We start from the raw sequence: 14,067 nt of genomic DNA, 5'->3' as shown, positions 1-14,067 counted from the left end.
TTAGAGAATGGAAATGATGAAGAGAGACCAGTAGGGATGTAGATGAGAAGGAGAGAGAAGTAGAAACTAAACTGGATGCAGTGACCAGTGGAAATGACAATGGGAATCAGAGAAGAGTGGAACGTGGAAATGGGCTGGAGAGCAGTAGGGACTTCAGTGGAAGCTAAAGACCATTTTGGACTGTTTGGAAAGGAATGGATTGTGTTAGAGAACGAAAATCAAAAGCAGAAACCAGCAGAAACATGAACTGGAAGAAGATAACAGTGGAAAATGGAAATAGAAAGTAGAGAGGATTAGAACTGTGAGTGAGCAGGAGACCACTGAAGACTATCAGAGACAGGATGAAATGTATGAATCAACGAAAAATGAAGTAGGAATTGTAAATGTAAATGGGAACTAGAGAGATGTAGAGAGAGGAAATGGGAAGGAGAGATCAGTATAGATGTCAGCGTGAGTTAGTCACCAGCTGAGATAGCGATGGAAATAACACAAAAGTGAAATGATAATAATGATAATAATAATAATGCATTTTATTGATATTGTGCCTTTCCTATGCTCAAAATGATGAAAAAAGTAAAAATGTACACCGTTTTAAGATCTATGTATTAATCCATATGTTGAGAAGGAGAGCAAATAAGAGAAATGGAATGCAAAGATCCTGAATGGAAAGGCAAGTTATTAACCAGTACAGGTATGTATGGAAATAGAGACCAGCAGAAGTATAAACAGGAGAGATGTGGATGGTGCAAACGTGAACATAAATTAGAGAGAAGTAAACTCACAAATGGAAAGGAAGGATGGAAATGATGGGCATAGAAGTTAAAGGCCATTAGAATTGTGAATGTTTATTAGAAACTGATAGAAATGCAAATGGGAGTCACCTACTGCAAAAGACACAAAGTAAATGAAAACAAAGCTAATAAAGCAATGAATGTGATTTTGAGCCAAAGAAGAACATCAGACCTACCCAGTTATGTCTTTCCTGGTTTCAGGTTCAGTTCTCTAAATTATGGGCTAGTGGCACAGTGCGCGTAGGCACAGGCCTGTGAATAAACTGTTTGTGGATTGCTGCCAAATGTCTGACTGGTCACTTTGCTCTGACTTTGATAAATGTCAGCACAGCCTCAATGAAGCCTCCACTGCGGGTTGTACAGAACTTTTCAAACAATGCATTTCTGGCTGAGCTGCACAGTTCAGGAGCCCTGAAATTCCAAAGTGCAACTGAGGGTCACTCTGGCACAGCGGTCTGACAGCAGCTGGTTAGCCTCTGCACCCCGACTCGCACTGACATCACAGAGCAAGAGGTCGCCCTCACTAAAAGCCATCCATGATGATGGTGGTGTGAGCAAATCACAGAGCACAACAAAAGGGAGCTCTACAGAGCTATGGGTGAAGACCCAAGATGAAGATTTTAATACAGTAGATATCAGGTATGGGAAAACTTGGTGGACCTGGATCGCCAGAGATGGACATCTGTAGCTGCACTACGCCACATATACACAGGTTAGAAACATCCTTCCTAACCAACAATTTCCTAGCATCCCCACCAAATCAAATCAGCTCATCTCAGATCAGATCAATTTATTCTTCTGGGATAAGAAGCACAAAGAGCATGCGCATATCATAAACTATAATGCAAATTACTCAGTCATGCAACATTTATGTGCATAAACAAAGAAAAAACATTACTAACAAATGAAACAGAATTGACTAATTATAGCGTTAACATGATAACGGGGATCATGTCAGGCCAGGTTGAAGCTTGGGGGAAATGGAACACCAGGGCACACCAGCAAAATTCTAAATAAATTTTAATTTTCTTTCTTTATATATTTTCTGTTTATTGAAGCATTCAGGTATTTATTTATTTTATGCATATTTAGACCTTGAAGTTGCCCATGAGGCAGGCTTCACTGGATTTAAGGAAACTAAACTGCATATGAAGATGATGGACCTTGACAAACGAGATGGACGCCTACACAAAGAAGGAAGGAGGGCAGGTGACTCATTGGTGTCTAAGTATCTGCTTTAAAACTATCATGGTTTGAGCTTAAGACCAGGAAAGACTTAAAAATAAAATGATAAGTCAGGCCTAACGGGCTGTGGAACAAAAATGAAGTTGTAGTGGAAACATTGACAGCCTGTAAAAAGAATCTGGGTAAGATATGGTAAGAAACGTGACTATTAGTTAACCAAATGAGCCTCAAGGGTTCAATGACTCTTCTTATTTGTTAGACTTGTTATGTCCTGTTTTAGCACTCCTCCTGGTCCATTTTGTCACAGAAACACTGAAAGGTGGTCCTGAGCTCTTAGACTTCATGTAGGGAATAGGGGGGGTGAGTGTGATTGAAAGTAAAGAATATTTGGATGTCGATCAAACCCTAATATTCAACATAGCAATGCACTCAATGGCAGCTGAAACGATGGCTTGGGAACAGAGATGGATGTGCACAGTCAGCACCGGGGAGAGACGTTCTCATAATAATGGAGGCAATTACAATTACTCATCAGCACAACTGACCGACTCTGACCCTTTTGTTCTGTGAAAAGGATTGTCAAGGAAGAGGTGAAAATCAGAGCCAAAGACATGGGGGTTGTGTGTGGTGGGATGTTCTCTTTGTCTGTGTCCCTTCTCTTTAAATGGTGTTTTTGATTTGAATTGAACTTGAACTTTGATTTGAAGATGATCATCATTTTTGAATATGGGAGATATGCTGCTAGATCCAGTTTTAAATATTTTTTTAATTTCTATATTATTCTGCCCCTTTCCTTTTCAGCTTTACACCAGAGTGTCTGAGGCCTGCTCATGCTGTCCGGCCGTCTTCAGTTAGAAAGCACGCAGCTCTTAAAGGTAGAAGCACATCTGTGCCCTTGTGGGCTCATATTGCATGCGACCCTTCCCAGGCATTCATTTCCACATGACCTTGAGGGTGTCAACTAATAATTCAGATAGAGAGATTTTCTTTTGCTAATGCTCATATGTGACAATGCCAGTGCCCCTTATGGAGCTGGGTAGCCAGCTGCATCTAGGTGAGGATGTTCTCCTTGAGTGTGCTCTGAGAACATTTATGAAGATAGCCACCCCAGCCTCTGGAAAATATTCACTCCAGTGTACTATCACCCCCTCACACCATGTGTTCTATGAACAACAAGGCTTCTGCTGGCACAGACTCACACAAAAGGACTGTATTAGAGCTTCACCTCCTGCCAAACAAATATCAGATATGCATTGATGGAAAAAAGAGTGACAAACACAAAGAGATTCAAGTGAGCAAACGAGAGCGAAGGGGGGAGACAAGTGGCCAAGTTACCGTTCTGTCAGATTGGTGTACTACTACCTGCCAGGACAAAACTACATTGCATCCTGCTCCATGAATGTAACATGAGGGAAAGTACAGACCTCCTGGAGCAGCCAAATCATTTGAACCAAAGGCAAACAGATCCTGGGAACCTGTTAAGGACTTGGCACAGAGGCTAATTGAGACTGGACTGGAAGAGGGTGCTGAAGCCAAGATGTGACCACCAAGCTTCTGAAAAGCTGGCTGAGCAGGTCTGTTGTCTGGATTTTGCTTCTGGGTGGTGGCACACGAGACATGCTACCCTGAATCAGGCCTGACTACAAAGATGAATATGGAGAGAGTGGAACTAGACCCACAAGGGGGGAAGCTGAGCAAAGAAGGTGGGATTGACGGGAAGATTGAGCGTGTGTATGAGTTTGGTTCTTCAAAGTACGCCAGGGTGAGAGTTCCACTTACACCACATTGAAGAGTGCAAATGTATGTGAACTTGTATGGCTTGGCACAGACAGTGCTACACCTGGTCAGCATGCTAGTGATTATAAAGTGCCATCTTTGGCTGTGTCTCTACCACAGTACCCATGTTGCAATGTTCCCGTTTCACCTCCTTGTCTTCAGCATCCTGAACGTTTTAGCAAAATGCAATGGGTTGTTGTTAAGACAAAAACTGAAATCCAAGTAACTTCTTCAAAGCCATCTAAGGCCCTTTCCTATATTGCCATCCTCCAAAAGCATTCCTACTTAGGAAACCAAAACTACACCATCTTTAAACCTGGGGCACATGGGGTCCTCTTATCTTACTACATGGGGAAACCATCTCAATCACACAAGCCACCGGGTACTGGGCAAACTGGCCATCCTGAGAAGGGCTTTGGCATCCAGTCACTATAAAGCCCTCATCAAGTCCCCTTTAATGTTTGCCAGCAAATCCGGTGACTTGTCTCCACTCCCAAATTCACTGAAACCAACAGAACCCCCTGCAGTGCTGGTAAAGAAATTTTAACAAGTTTCTGTCTGCACATTTCATTTATTTCAGCAGGAGCTTCACCATGCCAGCTGTCCACTGACTTTGATAGGCTTGTTGTCCAAAGCACCACCAAAAATGAGATGGAGAGGAAAACCAATAGCAGGAAGATGAAACAATAATTATTAAAAATGAATGAGGGGGAAGTGTAAGAATGAGAGGAATGAAAAGAGATAAAAAGGAAAGGAAGAAATGGCACCAAAGTACCAGGGTGCTTTCCTGGCCCTTGCTCAGCCACTGTGCACTAAGTTGTAGCTGGATGTTCTGCTGCGCCCGCCTCATTGCCCAGGTGTCCAGTCGGCGTTGACTCCATTTAAACCAAAATGTAAGCATAGTTAGATTTTCTCTTTATAGAGTGAGCAGCGTAGAGATGCTCTCTAATTAGCTCTTCAGAACTTTCAGATGCATTATGCTCATTCATTGACATTTGCCCATTAGTAATTTTGCTCTGCAATGTTTACAGTTTCATTGAAAATGAAAACTACAGAAAGAGGTACGAGTGAGTTCTACATCTTGTCACTCTGCTATTGTTCTGAAAATAGATGACTGGCAAAAGAAAATAATTTACACGATAAATGATTTAAGCTATGAACATTTTAAAATCTGAAGCGATACAAAGAGACAGCATTAGAGGAAAGAAAAACAAAAAGTGACAGAAAGAGAAAGATGTGTACAAAGAAACGGAGAATCTGACATACAAAGAAAGAGAAAGAGTCAAAGAGAGATTTGACAGCGAGAGAGGGAGAAAAAGATGAGAAGAGATGCTGGGCTGCAAAGAAAAAGCTACAGAAGTAAAAAAAGAAATGAATGCAGGAAAACAAACAAGGCGATCAAACGACACAAATAGGGATTGAAAGAAATAAATACGCACAGATGATGCTAAGAGAGAGAGACAGATGGACAGATATATAGATAGATAGATAGATAGATAGATAGATAGATAGATAGATAGATAGATAGATAGATAGATAGATATGAAAGGCGATAGATAGATAGATAGATAGATAGATAGATAGATAGATAGATAGATAGATAGATAGATAGATAGATATAGGCAGTAGGTAATGCATAGATAGATAGATAGATAGATAGATAGATAGATAGATAGATAGATAGATAGATAGATATAGGCAGTAGGTAATGCATAGATAGATAGATAGATAGATAGATAGATAGATAGATAGATAGATAGATTTATATGCTATCATGTGTATGTTATAATATCACACACAATACAATTACAATAAACCACCTGTCAAAATCAAGAAAGTAAGGAAAATATATGCTTTATGAGTATCATGGCTTATTAATTTACTAATGAAATATACACAAATTTCAAACTGAAAAGCAAAATCAAAGCATTGTACAGATGCAAATGCAATTAATATGTAGACTATATTATACACTATATATATCATATACTATAATACAGAAGAGTTAAAATTGAGCATTTCTGTACATATATATATCCTTATGTTGTATATACTGTATATGTTTCACAGTTAAAGAAATGTGTTTATGTATATGAAGATGTATATGTTTTATGTATGCACATAATACTATACATTTTGTATATATAAGTGATTTAGATTAAAAATCAAGAAAGTAAGGAAAGTATTATGGCTTATAAATTTACTAATCATATTTCTCCAATGAAGCATGCATATGTTTCAAACTGAAAAGCAATATTAAAGCATTGCATGTACAAACACAAGCACCTTAAATAGCACATTATATACATTTTAATAATATAAGCTACACACAAATAAATATGTGAACAAAAACACAGAGAATATGCAATTCACTTCATGTGCAGTATATAGTGTAATACAACAGAGAAAAAAGTGAGCATTTGTGTACTCATATATCCAAATGTTGTATGTGTTTCATGGTGAAAATAATGTTTTAGTGTGTACGTTTCTGAGAATAGGTACTTTTTAAATGTACACATAATGCTACACATAGATAGATAGATAGATAGATAGATAGATAGATAGATAGATAGATAGATAGATAGATAGATAGATAGATTAAATGCACAAGATACATTTACAATAAACCACATAAAAAATGCACATATGAAAGTATATGAACATAACTAAGTATACGAACACCGCATCACATTTTACACCAACAAACACTATATTTTATGTTAGTACATACTATATATAGAACAAACAATATTTGGTATATGTTGTATATTTGTGAATATAGTTTCTATACATTTCTACACATTATATATATATATGGATTTATGTTATATACTACTGCAGTATTAGACAGTATGCACAAAATGCTGTATGTATTGTACATGTGGTGTATGTATCAACATTATAAAAACGTACTATTTAAAATGTATAGAATTAAACATTTAACGTATTTGAGTGGATGTATGTACACCTACTGACACATTATGCGCAGATACCACACACCCTATACAGTTTTACACAGCACACCTATCTTATATACGGGTACCAACGAACGACAACACAGCGCCAGAAGAAAGAATTAAAGTATTCTTTAATCCACCCGTATATTTTCTAACCCCCTTAACTCAGGTCAGTGATGCTGGGGACCGGTGAATGGCCCCGACTGTATCAGGACAAGATAGGAACAATCCATGCACTGATGTTCCGTGATACCGCCCCCGAATTAAAATATACCGTATAAATGGTTACGTTATAGAGCCCATTACATTCATTTGGTTAGAATACAGACATCCCGTCATTATTCGGTCTGTGTCGAAACACACAGCGAGCGCACCTTTCCACTCACTGCTTCACACTCTGCGGATCAGTCTCTCTCTCTCTCCCTCTCTCTCTCACACACACATACACACACAATCACACACACACACACCCGTGACTTTTACCCCTATAGCAGTCATCCGTAGGGGCAGTGAGACGACTGGTGCTACAGATAGCGGCTAATCGGCACAGCGCCAGCTGACTCGCTTTAAAGATGCACTAACTTTTATTGGTGCAAACAGAATGCGAAAACGTAGAACGAGACAAAAACACAATCGCGAAAGCAATTATCTAAAATGTAATTAGTTAAAACTGATGACTATTTATAGTTGACATTTAGAAATTTTAATAAGAGTATCTGCAAATGATCCACCCCGATGATGCTCTACTAGTCTATCAAATGACAGCTCCCAGTATCCGCACTGGGAACCGATTCTGCTCAGTAATCAATGTAGATAGAATAGACGTTCTCATTCTTACCTGGGCTGACACGGTGGCGGCATCTCTCGCTTTTGTTGTCTCCAGGAATGTAGAGCCGCTCACTATTTCGCAGGTGACGGTGCTCAGCTGAAAAAGGGAAGGTACGATACTTGCAGTCAGGGAATATCCAAAGAGAAATGGAGTAAGAAGTCGAAATAAACAAATGATCTAACGAATTTAAAAAAAGGTTCCGGAATGAGAGATCCTCCTCCCGAACGGGGAAGAGGAGCGCAGCGGCGACAAGAGCAGCAGCTCGGCGCTTAGAGACTGAAAACAAAAGGGCATAAAGGCAGCGAGAGAGAGGGATTGAGAGAAGGAGGAGGGGATGATAAAGAAAGGGAGGGTGGATAAGGAGAGAGTAAGAGAGGAGGGGGCGGGGAAGGGCAGAAAGAGACAGGGATGGAGGGATGAACAAGGAGAAGGGGGCTAGTGATAAGGGAGACTGTACATGGGGACGGAGAAGGAGAAACTGACACAAAGAATAAAGTGAAAGAAATGCATATAAAGAAGAGAAGGGTGACAATGGGAATAAAGAATAATATGAGAAAGATGTGGACGCGGGGGATGGGGTTGGGAATATCAGCAGTCAAGTTGAGATAGAAGGGGGAAACCCAAAGTGACACAAATTATAAAAGCGGACTACGGGGAAAAAAGGGAAAACAGAAGGGGTAAGGCTGTAATGGGCAAACAAAAGACAAAATGAGATAGTGTGATAATGGGGTTTAGAAAAAGGTCTCCAGAATATCCACTACCCCGAGTCACAAGGGTCCGGCAGCTCATTCATCTTAACTCTCGACTTAATAGATTCAACCTTTCATTAAACAGATGGCTTAATTCCACCCGGACGCGCAGGACTAAGCCTTGCGGTCTGTAGAAAGCGAATCGATTCGGTTGATCGTCCGATATTCATTCTTATGCTTTGTGGTAAAAAGCGATGACAGACTAGATGGCATAATGTATCACACGGACATTGTGCTGCCATGCGTTCATCACACTTTGTTTTAATTCTGACCGATAAGACTCGTTAATATACAATGATCAATCTGTAGGCAAAGAGGTGCAGAGTTTAAAGCTTCGGATATGAAGCACAGCAGAAAAGTAGTGTATAGCACGGTCCGGACGTGCTCCGGTCATGTCCGCTGCAAGTCAAAGACCGGCAGAGCTCAGCGGAGAACTGAAGACGTATGTAAGAGAGCGAATCTATCTATCTATCTATCTATCTATCTATCTATCTATCTATCTATCTATCTATCTATCTATCTATCTACCATGCAAATAATTAAAATTAGTACTATCATTCAATGAATTCTGGTGTACTTCCGATTATGAGCCCAGCTCACTAATTATTAGAAATATAGCATTAAAAGTGCAGTATACGGTTATTAGTAATAATAGTAACAGACAGACAGACAGACAGATAGATAGATAGATAGATAGATAGATAGATAGATAGATAGATAGATAGATAGATAGATAGATAGATAGATAATGTCGCTTTTGAAAAATTAAATGTATTTTTGACCATTGATTATTTCTACGAGTGTTCTGCACACTGGCCTAAAGCAGTGACAGCTTTTGATTCTGTACAAATAGCAAGCCTTTGTTCACAAGAAGGTGCGCAGAAAGAAGGACTTATTAGCCACTCGTATGTGCAAGAGAAATGCAGAAAAGAGATGAAAATCCCAACGGTGGCCAGCCTGCGTTCTAACAAAAGCTCCAATCGAACAGTCACCCCCTTCCTCCAGCCCTCCTCCGCACAGCCTCACTCTCTCTGCCTCTCTCTCACACACGCACACGTATACACACACACACACACTGATACTGCACGAGCGCAGGTAATGCAGTGGACGCACACCTTGATCTTACAGCTGTTTTTTTTCTGCGTCTCATTCAATGCTTGCACCGACATCCAGCCCTGCCTACCCCGATCTTGTTTAAATATTTACTCAAATGACGGACTCAGTAGACGCACTTTTTTTTTTTTTGCCATTCCCCAGGTGAGCAATGCGGCTTACTTGTCTGCGCACCGCCTGATGCGCCAGTGATTGCCTAGCGATGGCAAAAGTGCGTGTCCGCTTTTGGTGCTGGGATACGGAGTACACGTTTTTGAGATCGTCTTTAGTAAATGCTCATTCGGGATAATTAAATGAAGTGCGCTTTATAAAATTAGTTGCTATCATGGCCCCTTCTCAACACTTTTTAGAAGTCTCTGTGGACAGCTGGCATGGTTGCCTCACGTTCTTGCTAATACTTTAGTTTACAGGACACAGAAAGGCGGTGTCATGGCGTGTGGCTGCGAGTGCGTGGCTGTGCCCGGCTGGACACCAGGGTTCAATCTAAGCAGATAATTTCTGGAATGGACTAAAAACCTGAGTAGGAAATATTCATGACATGCAAGGGAATACACTTTGCTCTGACGTCTATATATATTCCATAACGGAGAATACCTGGATACAAAGGTCAAATTGCAGGTGCACGCTTAAAAATAACGCTCCTTTAATTGAACTTGACTGAGTTATGTGGCTCCTTGTAGGGCCATTGCTTGACAAAGAGCAATTTCATTCTGGAAAGGGATCTTTTTATACGATTTTGGTTATGTTGGCTTTGAAATGGATCCTGATGTGTAATCAAAATCAGAAATCTTTAACGTGTAGCATAGGCTACCTAGCAGGATACAACGGACCAAGAAAAGGTATGCTTAGCTGATGGGATTGAAGGCCCTAAGAATCCTTTTAACCCATTGGTGTTTCCCAAATCTGTTAACATGGTTATTTATGTAAGGATTCTTCTGGAACCTTCATTGTGGATGACTCTTTAGGGAACCAAAAATGGTGCCCCACTGGCATTGCCCCGAAGAACCCCTCTGGCACCTTTATTTCTAAGAGTGTGGGCAGCACTGCTGAAACTCAGCACTGTATGTCATTGCCAGGATTTCACAGGAGTTAACTGTAATTTTTCGCAGTACACTGCTCTATTAAAGTGTATTGTGTAATCACGAAACACTAAGGCATCTTTTGTCAACAGACATAAAATTACTGTAAAATTGTATTTGACCTTTCTATGTTGTCTGACATTTTCAGTTTGTGCATTTTCATACTCTGTAAAATCCTCTTTAAATACATTGCATTTACCATATATTTTCACAGTAAAAACTACAATAAATGATGAAAATAATGATATTAAATAGATAAACACATGTAAATTTACATTTAAGTAAATATCAAATTAGCTGTTTCAATGTGGAGGATTATTTTGTGAATAATTGTTGCATTGCCCTCAACCCATAATGGCACCAAATTCAAAATTAGCACAAGAGAACACCGCTGTTCCACATTATTCTGTGTTACCCCCATATTTATGCACAGTGAAAAACACAAATTTATTAGCAAAAATAATTAGCAAAATTGCTTTTCATTGTGTTCTGAATGTTTGTTGGGGTTATGGAAGCTGATTTATGTGGTGTTACTTTTGATATACTGCTGAAACTGTGGCACACCCTGCATCAGAAAACCACTGGACAAAATGAATTGCATTTCATAAACATTGGTTCACATCAAATGATTAATATAATTGTCTGTTGACATTATATATATATATATATATATATATATATACACTGTATATATATATATATATATATATATAGTGATGTTTTTAATATAGGTAAATGAACTGTGTAATATGGGCTGTGGTCGCGTATGGCAATGATGGATGCATAAACAGATCATTTTTGAGACATCAACTGGGTTGTCCCTTTTATTCATCCAAGGATGAGGGAAAAAAATAAGCAGAAAGATCATGGAAAGAGTGCATCTTTTTACTTTGTATCCCGAAGCAGGAGTCTAAAAACAATGCTCTAAGGTTGTCTGGTTTTTAGGGAGCTCCATCCTGCAGCTTGTTCAGGCCAATACTGACACCTCCTTCTGGGGCTCCTGGGTTTAATATTGGTGGGGCCAGAAGGGGCGGAGCTATTTGTCCTCACTGGGCAGGTTTTCGGTGCTGTAAGGGGAGAAGAAGAAGGCCATGTTAGCAGCTTATTACATACCTCGACAGAGCTGGTGAGGGAGTCCTCCGATGCACTTGCATATCAGGGTATATTATAAGGTAAAAGTGACATTAGTGAGCTGTTTAGCATGAGTTGGTTTATTCTGACATAACGAGACAGTTCAGTTTAATATTAATGATGATACAATTATCATTGTTGACTGCATTCCTTTTACTGAGATGAAGTCTTCCATTGGTCTGTGCTCCAGGCTGTTTTTTTTAACAGTTAAACCACGGGTGTCAAACTCCAGGCCTGGAGGGCCGCAGTGGGTGCAGGTTTTCTTTCTAACCCTTTTCCTAATCAGTGTCCAGTTTTCACTGCTAATTAACTTCTTTTCCCTCTATTTTAAAAGCCCTGTTTTTAAGGATTAAGGTTCTGAATTGATTCTTTTCTTCATTAAATGACAGCCAAACAGAAATGAGACATGAAGCGAGCCAACAGATGCCAGCTAAATTGGGGCTTCAAACTCCAACCAGTTCCTTAATGAGAAAAACTGGTCACTAATTAAGAAGATGGTTAGAATGAAAACCTACAGCCACTATGGCCTACTTTCATCCAGATTGTTTTAATGTCCTTTATACATTATTTCTATGTTTTTTGTGATTTATTGACTCCTGGGCTGCTGTACTATTACAGCTGATATGTAATAAGAAATGAGCATACATTTGAAGTGGTTAATTCCTGTACTTCAACAGCAGCAAACTGCTACAAAACAACAATTTTGAGGTGCAGTTTATGGTGAAGTCACTGGATGACGGTGTTCTAATGTTAATATACAGTGACATGTTACAGTAAAATGCCGTAAAAAGAATAAACTAGTGGGTGGTAATTTACTTCAAATTTGCACACCATTTTAGTGACAGTGTACGCTTGTTCTAAAATGGCCCTTTTCTGGGTTATGTGGTTCCTCATAGCTCTGCTGCTTGACAAAGAAGCATTAAAGTGTTGGAAAGGCTCTCTGCATATAAAATTGGTTGTTTCAAGATTTGGAAAAAACAAAAATCTTTAATTTATAGTAGGCCACCTGGCAGGTCGAGAGGCTTACTTACCTCAGCTGTGACATTCATGTGTCTGGTGACTCTTCCTATGAAGTCAGTAGACAGACTGGGAAAGCTTGAGGGGTCATGAGGTCGTTGGAATGGGGTGTGTGACGTTCCTGATGTCTATGCAAAAGGATGAAGGTCCAAGTCCTTAGAGTCCTCGTGTTTCCTGTTTTGCTATATGGTTGCAGACATGGATGCTATCCAGTGACCTGAGACAAAGACTGGACTCCTTTGGTACTGTGTCTCTTAGGAGAATCCTTGGGTACCACTGGTTTGACTTTTTGTTGAATTAGTGGTTGTTCATGGAGTCCCGAATGAGGCACATTACCAGCATTGTGAGGGAGTATCAGTTACAGCACTACGGCCATGTGGTGTGATTCCCACATCTCACAGGATCATCATTGTTGAGCACCCAAATAGCTGGACCAGGTCAAGGGAATGCCCATGTAACACCTGGCTGCGGCAGATAGAGTGTCATTTCTGGAGGGTGGGACTGCAGCGGGGGTTGCCAACCAGGATCCCAAGCTGTTTTGTCATGTGGTACGTGCAGCAACGTGCTATACCCGTGTATGCGCCCCAACCTGACCTGACCTGACGCCTGGCAGGATACAACAGATCAGGGAAACCTGAACTTGTTATTGTATGCAGTGAGAGTCAGGAGCCATTGGCGTTTCACAAATCTGTGATCATCTCTTCATGGTTATGTACGGAGCCAGGTTCAGATCTAAATATATAACGGATATTTCTGGAACCTGCATGTGGTTGGTTCTTTTGGGAAGCAAAAGGCATTGCTCTCAGGATCCACTATGGCACCAGTTTTTAAGAGTGTAGAAATACAAGGTGGTGGCTGAAGAAGTTCTATGCATTGTTAGCTCACGACAAGGTAGTGAAAAAAAGAAGCAAATTAGTTGTTTTGGAGAAGACAGATAAGCACACACATAGACAGACACACAGATGCACTACGTAGCCTCCTCTAAATTATTGAGTTTTAACATTTAACAGGTGCATAACATGAGCATGCAGTCTTCATCTCCAGTCTTCACTGGCAGTAGAATGGGGGGTCCTACTGACTTTAAATTTGGTGCAGTCACAGCATGCCACCTTTGTCACAAGTCAGTATGTGAAATGTCTTCTTTGCTCGACCGGCCCCGGGTAACTATGAGGGCTAATATTGTGAAGTGGAAGTGCCCAGGAGTAACAAGATCACAGCCACGAAGCGGCAGACCACCCAAACTCACAAAGAGGGGCCATCAAGTTCTGAGGCACATGGTGGGCATAAATCGCCAATCTTCTCTTACATAACTCACAGCCAAGTTCCAAACTCTTTCTGTAAGCAACATTAGTAGAAGAACTGTGCATGGATAGCTTCATGAAGTGGCTTTCCATGTCTGTGTATTTGAATACAAGCCTAAGAGCGAACCACCATCAGACT

The 14,067-nt window shown here is 40.2% G+C and overlaps 1 protein-coding gene across 1 annotated transcript in view; it reads right to left on the bottom strand.

Annotated features, from left to right (window-relative positions):
* Nucleotides 1-7,855, bottom strand: part of ncanb (neurocan b) — a 135,175-nt gene extending 127,320 nt beyond the window's left edge. The window contains exon 1 of the mRNA XM_039767704.1: nucleotides 7,548-7,855. Within this exon, the coding sequence (XP_039623638.1) occupies nucleotides 7,548-7,570 (23 nt within the window). The 5' untranslated portion in view covers nucleotides 7,571-7,855. The remainder of the gene's footprint in view (nucleotides 1-7,547) is intronic.
* Nucleotides 7,856-14,067: the final 6,212 nt, after the last annotated feature.

The sequence above is a fragment of the Polypterus senegalus genome, chromosome 10 (assembly GCF_016835505.1).
Source record: "Polypterus senegalus isolate Bchr_013 chromosome 10, ASM1683550v1, whole genome shotgun sequence".
Lineage (NCBI taxonomy): Eukaryota > Metazoa > Chordata > Cladistia > Polypteriformes > Polypteridae > Polypterus > Polypterus senegalus.
This window is presented reverse-complemented; position numbering and strand designations above follow the sequence as displayed.